The 20,833-nt window shown below is 36.7% G+C and overlaps 1 protein-coding gene across 2 annotated transcripts in view; it reads left to right on the top strand.

The window, feature by feature from the left end:
* TRIP11 (thyroid hormone receptor interactor 11) overlaps positions 1–14,618 on the top strand; it is an 87,878-nt gene extending 73,260 nt beyond the window's left edge. Inside the window, exons 17-21 of one of the 2 annotated variants that reach the window (XM_038405953.2) lie at positions 3,271–3,352; positions 4,287–4,401; positions 5,017–5,142; positions 7,988–8,132; positions 10,619–14,618. In XM_038405953.2, coding sequence (XP_038261881.1) covers positions 3,271–3,352; positions 4,287–4,401; positions 5,017–5,142; positions 7,988–8,132; positions 10,619–10,839 — 689 coding nt within the window. In that variant the 3' untranslated portion in view covers positions 10,840–14,618. Of the gene's footprint in view, positions 1–3,270; positions 3,353–4,286; positions 4,402–5,016; positions 5,364–6,696; positions 6,743–7,987; positions 8,133–10,618 lie in introns of those variants that run through there. The other variant, XR_006281859.1, reaches the window with a different exon arrangement.
* Positions 14,619–20,833: the final 6,215 nt, after the last annotated feature.

Genomic DNA, 20,833 nt, shown 5'->3' with positions numbered 1-20,833 from the left:
CTGTTGAAAATGGGCCAAATACATTCCCAGACGCAGCTTTTTTGGCCAAATCTTTTGAAGAATTTCTTTATGGATTTTTTTGGCAGGAGAACAGTTATTTAATGGGAAAATATAAGACATACCAGATGCAGTTTTTTGATTTGCCATAAATGGTTAACAAATTATTGGAGACTGTCATAAGTGTCTCATTTACAGCAGTCCATGCTGAATTTTGTCTCTGGTCTCTTCTGCTATGCACTCTTTTCATACCCGTGAAGTAAATGATTAAATTGTATTCAACTGTGAAATTATACCTGTGATGTCATAATACTTTAGAAGGAAATGTATTTCTGAGACGTGGACTGATTAGAAAACAGTTTATTCACTCTACAAATGAGTGTAGATGTGTAATAGTTGTTAAATTGACCCTTATTTAATGGCTATATTCCATCGTAAGTTTAAGTGACCCTTAGTGAGCTCATGATAGAATAAATGTTTTGGCAAAAGTAGAATAATATATTTAGCAATAATATTTTCACTTTAAAAATGTATTGGTAATGTTTGTATTGACTCTGAGGAATAAATTTTGAGATGGTCAGTTGAAAAATAGTGTAGGCTAAAGCAACATCATTAAGTTGAAATCTGGTCAATTTTTTTTAAAAAAGGGAGGGGAGCTGTTAAAAGGTACTTTCAGATACTACATCTGCTCCTGAGTTTCTTTGTCAATTTTTTGGTTTTCTAATCACATTTTCCCATTTTTTTTAAAAATGTTATTCTCTTCCCTGTTGCTTTCTGAAAGACCTATACAACATACCATGTCAACTAACATATATAGGCCGCCAGAGCTGTCATCTTTTCCTTTAAACTTTGGTTTTGGGGAATCCCACATATTAAGTTATTTTATATTCATGCTAATTTATATCTTTAAAACCTTGATTTTAAAAGCAATGAGATTTTTTTTTTCTCTCCCCCACCCCCTTTAATGTCTAGGATTTGCAAAACTTCTGTAATTTTCAAGTGTGTGTTTGTATTTAAGCAGCCATTCTTTGGCACTTTACGCATCAGGGTGGTTATCTGATCTCATCACATCCTCAAAGTTTGTTAATGCTAATATGTGGGATTTCTCAATATACCCTTGTATTCAGAGTGTAATTGATACTGATGTACAGTAATAAATCTGATTATTAGAGGGGTGTGTGTAATTGCAAAGAAAGATCAATCAATCTATAAATAGTGTATAGAAAAGATTTTACTTCATTTTGAATAAAAAGCTTAATCCTTATGCCCCTGGAGTATGATTTTCCTAGCATTACACTAGTTACTTTCTTTCCGCTCTGTATTCTATAAAATTCAGTTTGTGAAGCAAAATTATTAGTTATACTTGAAGTCCTCAAACAGGATACATTAGAACATATCTGTTTCACAGTTAAGCTCTTTAATGTATATAGAAAGTCCTGCTGAGGGTGGCATGGGAGTTATTACTGTTAATTGAGAAAACTCCACTGTGCCAATATGATTATGAGCTGAATATTACAAAGGATTACAAGCCATGTGGAAATTAGAGTGAAGTGTTTTTCCATGTATGTCAGATGATTTGTTACAAAAAAGGTAGATGAAGTTATCCCCCCAAATACATATTTACTTATTGATAGTTCTTCTTCATAGGAATTCTACTTACATATTTTAGTGATTGGGGCTAGTAGATGTCCATATCTTATGGTCAGCTTCTTAATACAGAGAATATTGGATTTAAATTTAAAAAGTTTACTTAAAATTTACAAGTATAATTTGAAATTCTCTGAAATATACACACACATGAGCGGGGGAACCTTCTGCAAGGTAGATTAACCCTGTTTAATTGATGAATGTCCTGTAGGACATTTCCTACAGGATTGAAGATGATAGCCACTCAACTCTGCAGAGGAAGGGAAGGAAAAGCTCCTGGTCTCTATTAGTGTTACTTGAGTGAAATCTATTTTACCACAGAGGCTCTGCATGAAGCTCCTGTGCCCCAGTTAAACCTTTATATGTGGTACATAGATATTTGTACCTGCCCGTTGCTTTAGGATGAATGTAAGCCTGAGGGAATATGTCTTGCAAAATCCAAACTTGGCAATCATTTTAACCCTAGTCAGGGGAGAAGATCTCTCCAGGGTCATTGGTGTCATGAGGGTGTTTGTCAAGGTGGTCAGCTTCAGTATAATCTAGTCAATCGTCCATGTAGCTGAAGTGGCTAAGGGATTCTCTGCCACTGAGGTGAAACTGACTAATGAAACCTTCTGAAAGGGCCGTTCCGGTATCCTGCATGTTGGTGACAAATGTGAACTAGACAAAGATTGATCCAGGTGGTGCTCGAACTGCAAAGAGGCCATTTTCCTTTGGGATTTGCCAGGATGATGATAGGAGAAGAAACCACCATAGTTTAGCATCTAACACTACCGTTTAGCATTTAATACTACCTTGGAAATATCTTTTAGTTCAGGGGTTGGCAACCTTTCAGAAGTGGTGTGCAGAGTCTTCATTTATTCATTCTAATTTAAGGTTTTGTGTGCTAATAATGCATTTTAACATTTTTAGAAGGTATTTTTCTATCAGTCTATAATATATAACTAAACTATTGTTGTATGTAGAGTAAATAAGGTTTTTAAAATGTTTAAGAAGCTTCATTTAAAATTAAATTAAAATGCAGATCTTATCAGTTTAGTGTGATCCTTGCCCTTGCTTTTCCTTGCTGAGTTTTCCAATATCTGGCACATTTGGATACTTTAAGCTGCACACAGGCTTCTGAGTGATCAGTTGTTAACCAGCTCCAAGAGGGACAGAGGACAGATTTCATGTGTGAAAATACCTGTTCACATAGGTATGTGAATCCAAATGCTGAAAGCATTGCAAATGCAATTTTCTTCAAACAGTTAAATTTCACTGGCAGGGACATCCAGTAGGTCAGAACAGAGGCCCCATGATCTCTCTTGGTAGCTTCAAGTGCACTCTGCAGATCTCCAAATTTTGATGTTCACAATTCTGAGCTTTTTAACTGAATGAGCTGCTGTCTGTGCTTTGGCTCACTTTGCATTGAATGTGCTGGGTATTGTAGCTCATATTAAAATATTAAATACCTTATTAAGTGAACACTTTCCAAATACATAATCTTTATTTTAAAAAAAACTTATTTTAATAATATTGATGCATTTTATTTGAAAACATAAATGTGTATATGACGTTGAAGTGTACATTATCTTAAAATCTTCTAATTTAGTTAATTTACAGTGAAATTACATATTAATTCTCTAGGTGAGCTCAAACAAGAAATGTTAGAAGATGCACAAAACAAACTAATGAACCTTATAAACAGCACAGAAGGGAAAGTGGACAAGTAAGTGACTCTTTTTAATTGGTGTATTTATAATTTCTTTGCTCTTCATACTATATGTCCCTTCTTAAAACTACAATAACAGCATAAGAATAGTAGTCATAGTGTAGAATTAGGTTTCTGCATAAAATCTTCCAAAAAAGAGTGAATACTTGATATTTTCCATTGTAGAGTCATCTTAAAGATTAGTTTTGAAAATTGAAATTAAAATGTTTGTCTAAACAGAATTAAAATGTTTGTCTAAACAAAATTAGCATTATTGATCGTTGCTTATTTATAATTCTAGTTTGACTCTAATTTCTTTACTTTCCATCTGTAGTTCAATGCATATACATTGTAATCTGTATAGGGCCTTCTCACATAGCTGGTATCATCTGGATATCAGACTCTCATTTGGTTCCCCTCACTTAGAATTGATATTAAAACTGTAGCCACGCTACTGTTTCCTCCCTTAGGACTGGTTCAAGACAGTACTTTGCTTCTTGCTTACATGCTATCCTAGATAGGCATGATTTCCTACTCAAAGGCTTTAGAATGATATTTTACCAGATTGTCCAGTTTACATCAAAGCTAACTCAGTTTAGTTTCAGTGGAATTTTCAGAGTCTCTTCCTTGCTCCATCTCAGTGAAATATATCACTTCCTCAGCATGTGAATTATTGTTCCCTCAGTCTCGGTAGATAATAAGGCCATTTGCAAGCTTCTCCAAATTGTAACCTACAGTATAGGAAGTGTTTTGGGAGCTTAAAGGAAATTTGTGAGGTTCCCATTTATTTCTTGAATCAAACATTTTGACTTTGGTGTATTATAATGATGATAAATTAGAAAAGAGTATGTAAAATCATTTCAGGAATAAGGATTAATATGTTAATATTTTGACGCCATGAGTTCTGTAAAAGATGAATGGATTAATTAGCTCTATCTCTTCATTTTTGTAGAGTCTTGATGAGAAATCTCTTCATTGGGCATTTTCATACTCCAAAGAATAAGCGTCATGAAGTCTTAAGGTTAATGGGAAGTATTTTGGGGATCAAAAAGGAAGAGCTAGATCAGGTAATACTGCATTAAAAACTAGACTTCCGCTTTCATTTGACATATATTTGTGATGTTAGTAAAACAGAATGTTTTCTGCTGCTACTTTAAATGCCAAGGTGAAGCAATGTTTATGGAAAATAAAAAATGTGGCCTTTTCATCTGTGTTCATTCTTAAAGAGGGGCATGCTGATCCTACTGGATCTTATGATGATTTTAATAGAATAATAGATGCAGGATGTCATTTTGTCTGATGGATGTTGATGTAGTGGAAGGAAAGAGCTTCACTTGGTTCCTAGTGCAGTAGCTGTAATATGACAGTCTCAGAATGTTTACTTCAGTTAGTCAACCTAGTTTAACTCATGTATACAGGCTTATTTAAACAATGGTTTTATGCATAACAGGATTTTAGACCAGCAGGATATTTCAGAGAGGTGGAGAACAGTTTTAAAGCTTTTGTCAGTAAATAAGGGTTCGCTGTTCATCAGTAGGATGATCTGGAACAGTTCCCTTTGCCATTTGTGAGCAAATGTAAGGGAGCCAGCCCATAAGCTGATTGTTTTGTTGCTTTTTGTTGGTTGGTTTTGCTGTTTTTTCTTTGTTTCAGCATTTCTCTTTTTTTAAAATTCTTTCTAGTTATTGTCTGAAGACCAAAAAGGTGTTACAAGATGGGTTACTGGTTGGCTCGGTGGAGGAGGAGCTGGATCAAAGAGTGTCCCGAGCACACCCTTAAGACCAGCTAATCAATCTGTTTTCAATAGCGTAAGGATTAATTATACAATTCTCTACATTTGAATGCAAAACCATGACAGTTACATATAAATGCTAACATTTTTAATTCTGGTATTTTGGTCTTGATTTAATGTTGGTTTTATTGATAACAGATCTTGAATTACTTGTGTGGTTAGTGCAACTACTTTGTTTTCCAACCTTTTTTTTTAAATGAATAATAAATAGAAGGTTAAAAGTCATGCTGGCCTGAGGTCATAGATTCATAGATACTAAGGTCAGAAGGGACCACTCTGATCATCTAGTCCGACCTCCTGCACAGCGCAGGCCACAGAATGTCACCCACCACTCCTATGAAAAACCTCACCCATGTCTGAGCTATTGAAGTCCTCAAATCATGGTTCAAAACTTCAAGGAGCAGAGAAGCCTCCCTCCAGTCAACCATGCCCCATGCTACAGAGGAAGGCAAAAAAAAACCCTCCATGGCCTCTCCAATCTGCCCTGGAGGAAAACTCCCTCCCGACCCCAAACATGGCAATCAGCCAAACCCTGAGCACATGGGCAAGATTCACCAGCCAGATACCCAGGAAAGAGTTTTCTATAGTAAATCAGATCCCATCCATCTAATATCCCATCTCAGGGGATTTGGCCTATTTACCCTGAATATTTAAAGATCAATTACTTACCAAAATCCCATTATCCCATCATACCATCTCCTCCATAAACTTATCGAGTAGAATCTTAAAACCAGATAGATCTTTTGCCCCCACTGCTTCCCTTGGAAGGTTATTCCAAAACTTCACTCCTCTGATGGTTAAAAACCTTCGTCTGATTTCAAGTCTAAACTTCCTGGTGGCCAGTTTATACCCATTTGTTCTTGTGTCCACATTGGTGCTGAGCTTAAATAATTCCTCTCCCTCTCCTATATTTATCCCTCTGATATATTTATAGAGAGCAATCATATCTCCCCTCAACCTTCTTTTAGTTAGGCTAAACAAGCCAAGCTCAAGTCTCCTTTCATAAGACAAGTTTTCCATTCCTCGGATCATCCTAGTAGCCCTTCTCTGAACCTGCTCCAGTTTGAATTCATCCTTTTTAAACATGGGAGACCAGAACTGCACACAGTATTCTAGGTGAGGTCTCACCAGTGCCTTGTATAACGGTACTAAACCTCCTTATCCCTACTGGAAATGCCTCTCCTGATGCATCCCAAAACCGCATTAGCTTTTTTCACAGCCATATCACATTGGCAGCTCATAGTCATCCTATGATCAACCAATACTCCAAGGTCCTTCTCCTCTTCCGTTACTTCTAATTCATGCATCCCCAACTTATAACTAAAATTCTTGTTATTAATCCCTAAATGCATAACCTTACACTTCTCACTATTAAATTTCATCCTATTACTATTACTCCAGTTTACAAGGTCATCCAGATCCTCCTGTATAATATCCCGATGCTTCTCCGAATTGGCAATACCTCCCAGCTTTGTATCATCTGCAAACTTTATTAGCACACTCCCACTTTTTGTGCCAAGGTCAGTAACAAAAAGATTAAATAAGATTGGTCCCAAAACCGATCCCTGAGGTCCATGCTAAGTGCTGGGCTACTACCAAAATATTACAGCTTTACTGTATTACTTTTACTATATATTACTTCTAGGGATTGATGACACCATTGTCCACCAGGGACCTTTATTGTGTGGACCTTCAGAGTTAGAGGTGAAATACGTTATTTGAAAGCTGGGAGTTTTTTCAGCAGGCTGCAGGATATCAGACCATGAAATCATACTTTGATTACAATTTTGTCCTTCCCTTTCCCCAAGTGCCCCCTCACCCTCCTTTCAATGTTAACTTGAAAGCTGGAATTCCTAGCTTTTCTGTGCTGTACATCATTGGTCTTCGGTTCAGAAGTTCCTGAGAAAGCAGCTCCTTTTCAAGTTGTATAAAATGGTGATTCTGACACAGTAGAATGGAGCCTGCCTTTGTGGTCGGCAGAATGGAACATATGGGATGTTTTTGGGGTTGTTTTTTGTTCACTGTTCCACAGAATAAAAATGTTGGCGAATTGATGTAAAGCATTAATCTCTAACTGTAAGGTTATGGGAGGATATTGGCTACTAAAATGACCCAAGCAATGAAGTGGAGTAATAAAGTAAGTCACCAGCCAGAGTTGTGATTTTTAAGGTGTAGATGTCAATTAATTTAATTTTAGAAAATGTTTTTCCCAGTGTTTGCTAATTATGAAAATTGTCTCAGTAGCTTCACAGGCATAAAGAGGAAGGTTAATAATTTTGTATATGCAGTGCTTGTTCTCCTAGCAAAGTCTGAGTCCGATGCTTTTGCTGATATCATAAGCAGTTCCTGTTCCCATTGCCATGGCATAGTATCTCAGATAAACAAAGTGGAGAAAGTAATGGCCTTTAAAAAAAAAAAAAAAAAAAAATCTGACCTTTCCTCCTCTTTTTATTAAGCTGTTGTAACTTGGGTGACAATGTTCCTGTGTCCATGTTCTACTGCTTATGATGTCAGTAGCAGCATGGGATTCAAGAAATAATCAGACTTTGATGGTGGAGGTACAAATGTTATCTTTGAAATTATTAAAGTTTTAAATTATATTTTTGCTGTGTCACTGAAGTGATATTTTAACTTTAACTGATATTTTTTAAATAAATTCCATGATCACCACATGTTAAGGTCTGATTTCCGTGACCTTAGGACTAGAAAAATTCTAGCAGCCCAGTAAAAATCTTTTCAGGACCAGTCATACTTTCTAAATCCTGGCCCCAAAGCAGTTACTAATTAAAGAAAATTATGTTCCTTAGTGTACCAATAAAAATTATTGAAAATGTTCTAATTAGTGGGCATGTTCTTTCTAGTCTTTTTCAGAACTGTTTGTGAAGTTCCTTGAAACAGAATCACGTCCAAACCTTCCCCTACCCACGCTCTCTGTTCATGACATGAAACCTTTAGGAGCAACAGGAATTTGTAATCTTAACAGTACCAGATCCAGCAGCCTTACAGGTAACGCCATATCTTGGTGGAAAATTTTGAAGTTCTGTGTTTAAACTCTAAAGGGAGAGAGAGACTGTGTGTATGTGTGTGTCCGTCCATCCGTCCTTTCATTCTGATTGGATTTTCTAAAGGGCATACATGAGTTAAGCTCCTAGCTCCTTTAGACCACTTTGAAATTCTGTTTCCCCCTTCCCTCATCCCCCAAAAAGTCCCCTTAATCTCTGAGTGAATATATTGCTTTTGATGGTGAGAGCCAGCACTAGAGCCAGACAGATGGTGGTTAATCTTCCCTGCATGTGGTTATGTCTGTGCTCTAGTCCTGATCTGCAGCATCCCTGCTGTTCAGCCTGGGTCTCATAGAGCTAACAACGCCAAGCTTGTGGTGGTTTGTGATGTGTAACACCAGTTCATTTCCTAAATATTAGGCTAAAACTAGCAGATTAGCTCACGTTTTTAAACAATATGAGATTGACTTTTGATCTAAGAGAGGATCTCTAATTTGTTCTCCATTTTGGTAAAGTCAGAATGCTTGAACAATTATGCCTGTGCTTGAAATACTTCCTAGCAAGTATGTGCAAAAATATCAATTGACTTCCATTTAGATTCTGATCCTGAAAGACACTGAGCACATGCTGCTGAATAATGTATGTTTAGGATCCTCAGCACCTTGTAGGATCAAGTCCTTGATTTAATTAATCAGAGTTTTGCATATGGAATGATTTTTTTTAATATGCTTTTTAGGACTTCATCTTTAGATGCCAGCTGTTGCTGATCATAGAGCCTTTTTAAATTATAACTTCAACAATTGTAAGCTGCAATATTAAATTTTAAATAACTGTTTCATGCTACAAGAAAATTGGAGAAACATAAAGAATAATTTCCAATTTGCCCTACCAGCTTATCTCTGAAAGTAATATTTTCAATAAACTTAAATTAGGTTTCATATTTCTTTGTACTCTTGTCATTTATAATATAATAGGCAGGGTACCCTATTTTATTTGGCAAAAGCCCATTTTCCTAGTATGGAAAAACTAAGTTCTGAGGTCCTTTATTCATTCAGGAACCATATTGTTCCCTTATAAAACCAGACACCCGTTCTATATCCCTTAATTGTTTTGGTTTTGGTATCTAAGTTTTCAGTTACTAGAGATAAACCATATGGAAGAAGCATAAGATAAGGATGTAAATCCCATACCAATGCAAAAGGACTTGAATAGCCTTGCTATATTTATAGGAGTTTGAGCCAGTTGTGTGGTAAAAGATCTTTTTTAAAAAGAAAAAATCTATTGAATTATTATGGAGTGGCAGTAGCAACTTAGTTTCCACTATAAACCTGATTATTTTTGCCTGCTTCCTCTTCTGATATCTGCACTCAAAGGAAAAACATAGGTTATATCTAGGGTCCTACCAAATTCACAGTCCATTTTGGTCAATTTCAGGGTCATAGGATTTTAAAAATCATAAATGTCACGGTTTCAGATATTTAAATCTGAAATGTCAGTGTTGTAACCTTGGGGATCCTGAAACAAAAGCGGATCATGGCTGGGGTCACAAGGCTATTTATTGGGGGAGGGAGGAGGGTGCTCGCGTTATTGCCACCCTTACTTCTGCACTACTAGTGGTGGCACTGCTTTCAGAGCTGGGCAGCTGGAGAGCAGCGGCTGCTGGCCAGGCCCCCAGCTCTAAAGGCAGTGCCGCCACCAGCAGCAGCACAGAAGTAAAGGTGGCATGGTATGGTATGCTATTGTAGGGGGCGTCATGGTATTGCCACCCTCACTTCTGTACTGCTACTGGCGGGGGCGCAGAAGATAGGGTGGCGATTCCATACCATACTCCCCTCACTTCTGCGCTACTGCTGGTGATGGTGCTGCTTTCAGAGCTGGGCTCCCAGCCAGCAGCCATGGAGCTTCTTGCAGCTGGGAGAGGTTCCCGGAGGTGGATCTGACCCAGCCCCAGGAATGGTCAATTAGAGGAAGTCATCTAATCCTTCCCCAGCCCGGCTGGGACTAGCAGCTGGAACCTGATGCACAGTAGGAGCCCCCAGGCCTGCCACTCCGCTACACTAGACAGATTTCACAGGGGAGATCAGATTTCACAGTCCATGATGCATTTTTCATAGCTATGAATTTGGTAGGGCCCTAGTTTTATCTGGGACTGAGAGAATTTTTATACTGAATTTGAAATGACTTGAACAAAAGCTAGTATGGGCAGGAGTTTTGTATCAGAGGGGCAGATTGTGAGAAGTTGATACATGGGCAATCAAAGCTGGTATCATTTTACCGTTGGGATGTAATAATAAAGCAGATAAGTAGAGAGGATGCAGAGTTGTGAAAGGCCTTGAAGTGTAGGGCAAGAAGATTCAATTTAATGCAATGGAGGAGGAGGAGCCAGTTGAAGGATAATCTGCTTTCTACTCATACATGTTGAAAATTGGTGGATTGTGAATGTTTTCTAATGTGTTCTTTTTTGTTTTGTTTTGTTTTTTTAAATCTCAGAAACTACAGGCTCAGGAACCAGTAGAAGACCAGATGTGAATCCATTCTTGGCACCCCGATCTGCAGCAGTGCCCCTCATCACCCCCACTTCTCTTGGAGCTGGTGGATCGGGGCATTTGCTTATGAAACCTATTTCTGATGCCTTGCCTACTTTTACACCACTGCCAGTGCAGCCTGATGCCAGTGCTGGTGCTGTACTAAAAGACCTCTTGAAACAATAGCTGATTCTGAATCAATATTGATGATGATAGCACTTTAAGGAAAATGAGAACTCTATATTTTAGATAATTTATCACAAAGAGGCCTTTTGTAAAAAGTTGTATACTTGTTTGCAGAGATACTTGGTTTTTCTTTTAAATTTAATTATGAACTAAACAGTGCTTTGGAAATTGTAGGAGTCACAGGAATAACTGTCCTCTTTATTCATATTGATTCTGAGGTAGGTTTTAAACTGGAGAAAAATTATTCTATCTCAATTGTAGAATTGCAAAACAAACTGTAGGACTCATAAATACTAGCTGTACTCAGAGAGTTGTTTCAAGAGTGCAACAGCAATATTAACTATTTGGTATTGGGGTCAATTTGTCAAAGAGCACAATCTGTTGTTGACAATGGGCATGTAAGGAACCACCACTGCAAATTAATTAAGATTTATAACCAAAATTAATATACAATATTTGGGGTGTCCATTCATGACACAAATTCCAAAGAATGAGGTAGGGAAGCACGTAGGAGCTTGATTATTGGAGACGACAAAAATACTTAAAGTTACTCAACTATATTTATGTAAAAAGGTATCGCTCTCTTAATAAGAGGATAAGTTGCACCCTAAATTTTGGGCCACTTTGAGGCACATCAATCCTTTTTGCACCAGGAGCTATATTTTTCCCAGTCTAATAGCTGCTTATGGCAATCCAAAGTCACCGGCACCAAGGTGTTAATTCTGGAAACAAAGGAGTTGGAGAATATCTTTGATTTTTTTTCTAAAAACTTCCATGTGATGCATAGCTATCAATGGAGAATTTAACAGGTCCATGGGAATATTTTTATATAAAATATACATGCTGTAGTACTGTAATGGTTTAAGATGTATATTTAAAAGACTTTTATCTTGCAGGATTTGATTTGAAACAGGTTTAAAGTTTGAACATATGTATAGAACTTAAAGGTAAATAGATGTTTACTTATTCCAGATTTGTAAATAGGTCTATATAAGACCAGAGCTAAAGCCAATTATTATGTAAATTTTGCTGTGATGACTTGTACACTTTATACTACATGTTGCAGATAAAGTATTGAATTGCATACTGAAAGTTAAAACTGACCTTCTTAGAAAAACAGTTAAAATCTGCAACGAAGTTACTTAGTTTAAAAATGTCTAATTTCTAATCCAGTTTATGCCATTCCTTGTTTAATCGGTGTTAAAGGTGATTATTGTGCAAGTTCTATATTAGAACTGTCAGCCTTTAATCCTCTCCATTTTTATTACATACCCTTAGTTTAAATCGTTATGAGAGTTATGTTTTAAATAAAATTAATCACAGAATCTTGTATAGACTCTGCCAAAATATTGACTGCAACAAAACTTTTCTTTATTTATATATAGAGATAAAATGGTAAAATCCCTTCATTTCCTTTAAACTGTTCTCTAGCAAAATTTCTCAATTTGTTACTCCAGTCATCACGAAGAATTCAACTTCGGAATCACTTTCATACAATAATGACATTCCCCAATGTAGCAGTGTTTTATGGATTTGAAATGGAAGGTTAATGCAAATTTAGAAGCAGATCAATCATGCTGAATTTTTGTTTCAGATCACTAGTATCTATTATAAAATCTCTATTATGAATAAATTAATGAATGTATTCAAGTCCTTTGAAATTTGATTTCTGAAAGGTCAGCAGGAATATTTTATGTATGAAAGCAAGTATTATGTTGTATAAGAACTAAATTTTAAATTCCTGTTAAATTTTTGGATACCTTTGTTGAGAATATTCAGGTAGGTTACTTAAAATGTGTATTTCATTGAAAAACCACCATCATGGAATGGTTATTTTTTGTCCAAAAGACTCTAAAGGAAGTTTAAACCATGTGGTGTGTCTGTTCAATCTCTTATATACGTGTAATTATATTTATTTCAGGGTGAGCAGTCACTTCAAATAAAATCCTTTTGATGAGCTGATATATACAGAAATGTTTACCTTTTAAAAATAATGTATTTTACAGATTATTAATACAAGTGGACATAGGCTGGCAGCTGTCTCCTGAATATAGTGGTTGATAGCCACATTTTGGCTGATTACTATTTTTCACAAAAAAGTCATCTTGATTTTTTAAAAATTGTATAGAACTTAAAATGCACAAAAGTAAAACAAGTTATCTTCATAGCTAACAGGAAATAATGCATATTGGGGACCATTGACTTCAGTGGGCTTTAGATCAGGTCTGTTATGCAAAAGTTTGGTAACTGCCACCTAAATCTTTCCATGCTCTGAAAAACTTGGGCAGAGGGCAAAAGTAGTCAGGAAATGTCAGAGTCCCTAATTTATGTTTTCTTTTGGAGAAAGGAAAATGTATCAAATTCTGAGAAGCCTATGGAATTGTAGAGATTGCTTCTGTAGGCTTGGGAGTATCTGTTTAGAGGGAATGTGGTTCCCCCACTGCATTTCTCCTTGGGAAATAATGCTGTTCAGTCCATTATTTAGCCGCTAGAGAGTACAGAAAGGACTGAGTTGACTTAATCACACTTCCTTCTGAGAATGTTTTGCCTGCTGCTATTGTAAGTAATGCCCAAGATTGCTGTTGCTGAAAGATTAGTGAAAATATCTTTTCTTCTGATCTTTTCTCTTTATTTGCTTTGTGCATTTGATGATTCTTTATACATAGTCTGTTTCCCATATTTACAGTCAATTAGTTAATCAGTTTTTCCTGTTGTTTGTGTGGGTCTTTCCCACAGTAGTGGCTGGAGAGAAACATTTTACATAGCAAAAAGGTGAGTATAAAATCACAAATTGTCGATGTGGCTTAGGAGCAGGTGCAGGCCTTAAAACTTCTTTTCACTTAATGGACTAGATTTTACATTTTTAATTTGACTGTGTCCCCCAGATCTCCTTTCCCACAGGAAGAGCTGCATAGTGAGTGCTCCCCAGGTTTGATCTGATAGGCCCCTTTATTATCTGCAATGTGAGAACTACATGATATTAATGTGAAGAAGCTTTTGGCAGGCTCGATATAAAGGGAAAATCAGAAATTGCTCCATTTTGGGTTCTTTGCTCAACTCCAGGCTACACAAATGAAGGGAAGTATCTGACACTTCATAGTAGTTCTGTTGGAAACCAGGAGCATTATGCAATAACTTACATCTTGCATTAAAGCTCTTCTGTGCAACTGTATCTGCAACTGGCTTATATCACTAGTGTTCAATAAAAATGAACACGACTCGTTTATCACAGTGTAAACAAACTGTTGGCAGAAACCTAGGTGGACACAACTAAGTCAAATGGCAACTCATAATCTGATTCTCATTTACCTTCCTGATAATTTATGCACTTGACAATTATTTTTCACTAATAATTTGTAACAAGGCAGGCTACTTGAAAGAAGAATTTATAAAGCAATGGTTGACTGATGCATTGCATTATTAGTACAAAAGAAAATGTAATTTAACTCATAAATGTTTCTTTCACGTTGTAAGTAGGCTTGGAAGAAGGATTAGTTTATCGGTAAATGTTTATTTCATTGTTTACACACAAACCCGATGAAAATAAAATGTCTTGTCAATGATAATTGAAATTTACTGATAGGCAAAGTAAGAAAAACACTATTGGAGAACTTATTGGACTCAAAACCCAGTGATTTAGACTTCTGAATTAGGCTTATTACAAATGGACTAACAATTGATTAGTAAAAATAAGTATGATATGTTGATATAAGAATATTTAACTTGTATATTTTCACATATGATGTTGACAAGTTATGTTTTAACAGTTTATAAGGCTTTTAACTCTTTGAATCTCAGCATCTACAGTTATTAAATAATTCTGACTTCCCCCACCCCCATAATTTCCCACAACTGTGAAAATTTAAAATGTTTAAAATCGGGGAAAATGCTTAAACCCATAATTTCATGCAACTGAGAAAATTTAAATCAATAAAATCTAAAACAATGCTTAAAAAGAAACATCAATATTATGCACTGAAATTATTTTAAAAAAATTGAATCTTGCCAAGCCTGTTGCTACCACAGTTTTCCAGGTAGCTCAGCTGCTACTTTACCACTGTCTTAAAGTTCAAGACTTATATTTTCAGTCAGTTGCAATAAATCATTTAATATGTTTAATACACATTTGTTTAATTATGTGTTGTGGCTTTCTAGGTATCTTGACAGTCCCAGTTCGGGAGAAGATGTTGCTGTAACAAAATGTCATTAAACTTTTATTTAAGAAAAAATGCAAATTTTTAATTTACTTTGGAGAGAAAAACTTTGCTGTGGAAACAGCAGTGACAGCTTAAAGAATCAATTGCACAAATTCAAGCAGGGCCTAAATTTGGAAGGACAAGAAGTATTTATAAAAAGAATTTTGAAAGCCGAGCTCAACTTACATTCTGATATAAATAATAGCAAGAGTGTTAGATTTATGTTTATGTTCAAAGTCTTCCTTTCATCAAAGTGCACTTTTTGGAAATGCCTAAATATCAAATGCAAATTGAGAAATTTAATTCTGTACATATAAATGAGAGCGCACGCCAGCAGGATGTCTTTAAACATTTAAAAAAAATTCTGGCATATTTTGATGCGTCTTTACAGCAGGAGATTTCTTATTTTGCCACATATGATAGTTACTAAAATCCTTATTAGCTGTTAGATAAGTGAATATCTGTAAGGTGAAAATCTACAGCTTGTGGCATTTGTTTTGTGCTGCATTGTGCTATATAAGTTTATACACTTTTCCATTTTTTTGCAGAATTGCAAAGCTTAAAAGCTACCAACAAAAATGATGCATGTAAGTTGGCAATGTATGTTGCACAATAAAAAAAAATTAGCAAAACAGCTGCTGGCTTTTATTTAAAAAAAATAACTTGCACATGTTGTTTACAGCAGCACAAATGTCATATGTTGGGTGAGCTATTGCATGCAATTTCCACAAACTTACACTTAAGGACAGTTTGGGTTTTTTTGTTTTTTGCAGTTAAGATTTAGAAACCTTCAGTGTGTAATATCAGTGGAATACTTTTTGTATCAAATAATTTAGTGCCCCAGAGAACTGATATATTAATAATGGCTAGAGATAAAAGAGGAAGCAAAATCAAAGAAAATATGGCTCTTCTATGCTGGCTGTATTAGTTGATATTTTAGAATGGTAATTTGACCAAATTACTAACACTTTCAGATTTGGTCAAACAAATGAGAAGTAAAAACAATTGATCAAAGAAATAAATGTGCTTGCTGAAATAAAAGTTAATATCAATTGGACATAAATACCAGAGGACACTTATCAGCCAGTAAGTGCCCATATTGCGTGATTTGGTATTCTGTGCTTCCTTACTGGCGCGTGTGACATAGACAGTTAATTTTCATTTTTTATTTTTTTTAAGGATTTACATTTGCTGTTTGTGTTAACTTTGAGCGCACTCTTTTAATGAATTTGTTCGCAGCCAGTGTAAGATTCTAATTTAATGGCTTCTCACAGTCTTGATGGGGTTTAATGGCATATTTGCTCAGAATTTTCTGGCAGCCCGTGTTTTCGTGGCTTTGAGAGGTGACCCTCTTTTGGTCTTTGGACAACCCATAAATAGTATTGTGAATTTCACAGTAACACTAATAACATTTCCTCAATTTTCAGACCTCTCTAAACAAGCAAAATGGATAATACTTTGTAAATTGCCCTCTCTGCCAGCAGACATTTTGATTTGACTGTTTTATCTTTTTTTTTTCCCTACTTGCTTCTACAGAGCTGCACCATAGAGTTATCTGCTTGATAGAATTTTATTTTCTCTAGGAAAAGACACTAAATCCCCTGATGATATTTTAAGCTAACACTCAAATGGAGTGTTTACATGATGGGTAGAGATTAGGCCTATTTTAAAAAATAATAATAAAGGGAGATTCTCTTCGAAGAAAGACATTCATCCTTTGACTCCAACTTGCTGCTGTATGTGTCTGTAACAATCGTGTAAACAAAGGGTTACTATTGTGACTGCATAATTTCCTTGGCCATCTCCCTCTTTTTCTGAGAAGACACTGTCTACTATTTTCCCCAATCCTGTCTTTCTCCTGCCACAGTTCTAGTTTTTCCATCTGGCTTTGAAAATGCACCCTTCACAGTGCTCCTGCACCAGTAGAATATGAGGACGTATCCTGCTGCCACAGTCAGTGTGACTTTCCTGGTTGCAGGGGCGTAAGATATAGATCGTGCCAAAGCAACCACCATAGTCCTAGAGACTGGAGAGAGCCTCTTGGTACCTTCATGCAGCTGGGAGGTGTGGAGTGGTGGTGAAAGGATAATAATTGGGTTTTCTTGTGGCCAAAGAAGAAAAGATGCAGCCTTACCAAAGAATGGAAGTGAAGAAAAGCCATCTTGTACACCACTAGTCCTAACTGACGAGAAGTCACAAGTGCTTCTCTGCAGCCACATATTGGGATTAGAAGAGTTTTGGCAATATTAAGTGTCAGTAGCAGTCCTTGCAGTGAATTATCAAGTCCCTTGTGGTGTAAAATATATGTAATCAGTGACATGGTCCCTGAAGGTCTGCCTTCATGAGTCCAGAAAAAATAAATTGATCTGTATGTCTCATTTTCATCAACCCTTAAATCCAGCTACAGGCTATTTACATATGAGCCAACTTGGCACTCATCACCTTGCTAGATTTAAAACTATATTCATGTTTGCTGATAATAAACATAATAAAATATTCAACTTTATAGCCATCACATCTGCTGCTTGGGGAAAAGAATCCTGACTGAAACATTGATACTTGGGAAAATGCCTATATAAACTGATGAACCCTACCTTCTGTTCTCAAGTTGCAAAAGTTGGGCTGACAGACCACAACAAGGAACAAATTCTACAGCAAAGGATCTGTCTTTTAAGATTGCCCAGCTACAAGCCTTCAAGAGAAGAACCCTGGGAATTGAAGACCGAAGTACCCCCAGCTGACTTCCGCAGTTGCAACAGGCAACTTCTAAACTAAGTCCCTGCATCATATAGCACTATCAAGAAGTTCTTCAGTGGTCTTGAAGGATAGCCTAAAGTAAAGCACATTGCCATAGTCTAATCTGAAAGTGATAGAGACTCGAGAGAGGGGTGCACGGGGCAGATGGCTCAATGGTTTTGAGCATTGGCCTGCTAAACCCAGGTTTGTGAGTTCAATCCTTGAGGGGGCCATTTAGGGATCTGGGGCAAAAACTGGGGATTGTCCCTGCTTTGAGCAGGGGGTTGGACTAGATGACCTCTTGAGATCCCTTCCAACCTTGATATTCTATGATTCTATGAGAAGGCTGCCATTTCTTGGTCAACCACAGATGAAGAGATGAACTCCAGGCCACAACTTTTATCTAAGATCCTAGCAACATCCAGTATCCAGTAGGACTTCAAGATTGCCATCTGTTGACAAAACCTCTGTCACATACTCTCACAACCAGACAACATCCTCTTATCTTTTCTGGATTGTGCCCCAGACAGTTTGCTCTCATCCAAGCCTCAGTCTCCTGCTAGGTATTAGGAAAGCAAAGAAACTACAGAGAATATAGAGACTATAGGGTATATAGAGTACCATCTACATAAAGATTTCACTACAACCCTAAATGTCTCAATCTCCTTTAGTGACCTCAAATACACATTGAACAGGAAGGGTCCCAAGAAGAAACAGTGTGACCCTGCACAAGAGAGCCCTCACACATATATTTCTAATGTCCTTTTTCTACTGAACAGTTGCTCTGGAGAAATCCAACCTGCAATTGGAACTTAAACCCCTGTTTTAAAGAAATGTTTAGTGCTGACCGTCAGCTGATTTGATTGCATTTTTCTTTGTGTTTTCTTAGATCCTATTTTTATGGTTTTGGTAAAAGTTACAAGCAAGGTACTGTAGAACACAACAGAACAGACAGTGAATGTTTTGGAGTACTAATAGTTACAGAGAAACATTTTAAGGAGTCCAAGCCACAAATTGGCAAGGATGCGACTTAGTGAGGTTGAGAATGTTGATCAACAACAATGAGGGCCAAGCTATTTTGTATGTGGAGGGGGTAGGGGTGATGAAACTGCATGGTTTTCTAAAAGAATGCTTATCTTTTCTGGCCTATGTGATGCTTGAGTCTGCTAAACTAATCTAGCGATAGTGAAGTAAAGTATTTATTTGGGGAGAATTCATGCGCTTTCTACAAATTTAAAAAAAAGGCAATTTAATATATACACATTTAAAAATACATCCTATAGCATCTGGTACATACTTTTTTTTTTTTATCCAGCTAATGATTTCAGATCTGCCACAAGATGGCTAGCTTCCTTAAAAAAAAATCTCCTTTGCTAGTTGTTATTACAAGATCAAAAAGTCATGTTTTTAGGATATGCATCACTGTTCAAGAGCATGATTAGAAAAGACAGATGTATCTGTAATGTAATACAATGCATACAACCTGTGAGTAGTCTTTCCAAGGAAAAAATTATTTTCTCCAAGTGAAGAGTATTTTGCAACCCATCAAAATGCTTTCACATTCATGTAGCTATAGATGCAGGATGTATTTCTAATTTCAAAACCTTAACGGAAGGAACTTACCTAGAGAAAGATGGTCCTCGTCATGGGTTTGATTAGGAGAGTATTTGCTTTTATAAAATGGACAATGAAAGCTTCATCCAGATCATTGGGAATACTTAAAAACAGCCCTTCTCCATGCTCTGTGTGTTTCTACAATATTTGAAGTCGGACTGTTCTGTAAACGAGATATAATAAGTGAAGTGCAACTGAGGTACTTGTACTAGATTTGCAAGACTCAGAACTCATTCTATCAGTGTATTAAGTGCTTGTGAAAGGTGCCAGATGGAAAGCTGTAAAGGATGACATCCTGAGCCTATCCACAGAACATTGACTGCATGGTATTCCCTCAGTGCCTTGCCAACTTCCCTCAGTCCTGGAGAGGACTACTTTTATGGACGAGAGGGTGCTGTGATTTAGTCTCTATAGTCAATCAGTGCTTGGCCTGACTGCTGAGCTTTCCAGCAGTGGTTAGTTTTGCATGTGTGTCCACTGGGAAATGAAATTAAACATACTTGTGTAGTGTGTACCTCTGTACATATGGCAGTTTTTGAGAGGGAATGGATGATAAAATCAGTGTCTCCAAAACTCTAGTTTTAAATGCTTTGACTTAAACATTTGTCTTCATGAGAAAAACGCCTCATTTTTCAACATTGTTTGGAAAGAAGCAAGAAGACTTCTAAGAGTTGTTAGGGGAGTATCCTGTGTCTGTATTCACCGACAAAAACTTAGTTAATGCAGATTTGAGGTTGCCTAGAGATATTTCGTCCTTCCAAAATGTCGAGTTTAGTTAAACTTGGAGCACTGAAAACCAGGAAACCTTAATTTTGCCCTTCTGGAGCTGCTAATAGCCACTGGGAATGGTTCAGTAAGGGTGACACACAGGCTAACAAACTACCATGGGACATCAAAGATGGGAATGGTCTGTGGGTTCAGTGATGGGTTACTGAAAATATAGTGTTAGATGAAATCTTGTAGGTAAAAGTGAAGAATCGTAAAAGGGGATGAAGAGGTTACACAATTTAACAAATGTGAGCTTGAGTAACCTCACTGAGTGTAGTGTAGGGATAAGTGGCTTCTGTTGAGTACACCTGACCTAAACACAAGTTTTGCCTTGCCAAATTAAAGGTGTTAGCTTCTGTCCTTCTGTGCTCATGTTCCCTATTTCTTTAATGTTCTGTAGTATCTGCAAGAACATTGTGATAGTATGTGTGTCATGAGTATGTTGGGGCCTGCTCAAAGAAGGCAGCATTAAGGTTGCATTGCACAGTTGTGTACCTTAACTGTATTGCCTAGTTTCAGGAGTTGAGGAACAATTATAGCCATAATTCCAAACCAGGTATGTGCCAAAAAAAAAAAAGTATGAAAGAGTGAGGTAGTTTTGTAAAATGCTGTTTTTAGGAGAGTGTATCTTGGAAATACCTTGCTCAAATGACCCCAGATTTGTACTAATAACCCTACTC

The sequence above is a fragment of the Dermochelys coriacea genome, chromosome 6 (assembly GCF_009764565.3).
Source record: "Dermochelys coriacea isolate rDerCor1 chromosome 6, rDerCor1.pri.v4, whole genome shotgun sequence".
NCBI classification, from domain to species: Eukaryota; Metazoa; Chordata; order Testudines; family Dermochelyidae; genus Dermochelys; species Dermochelys coriacea.
This window is presented reverse-complemented; position numbering and strand designations above follow the sequence as displayed.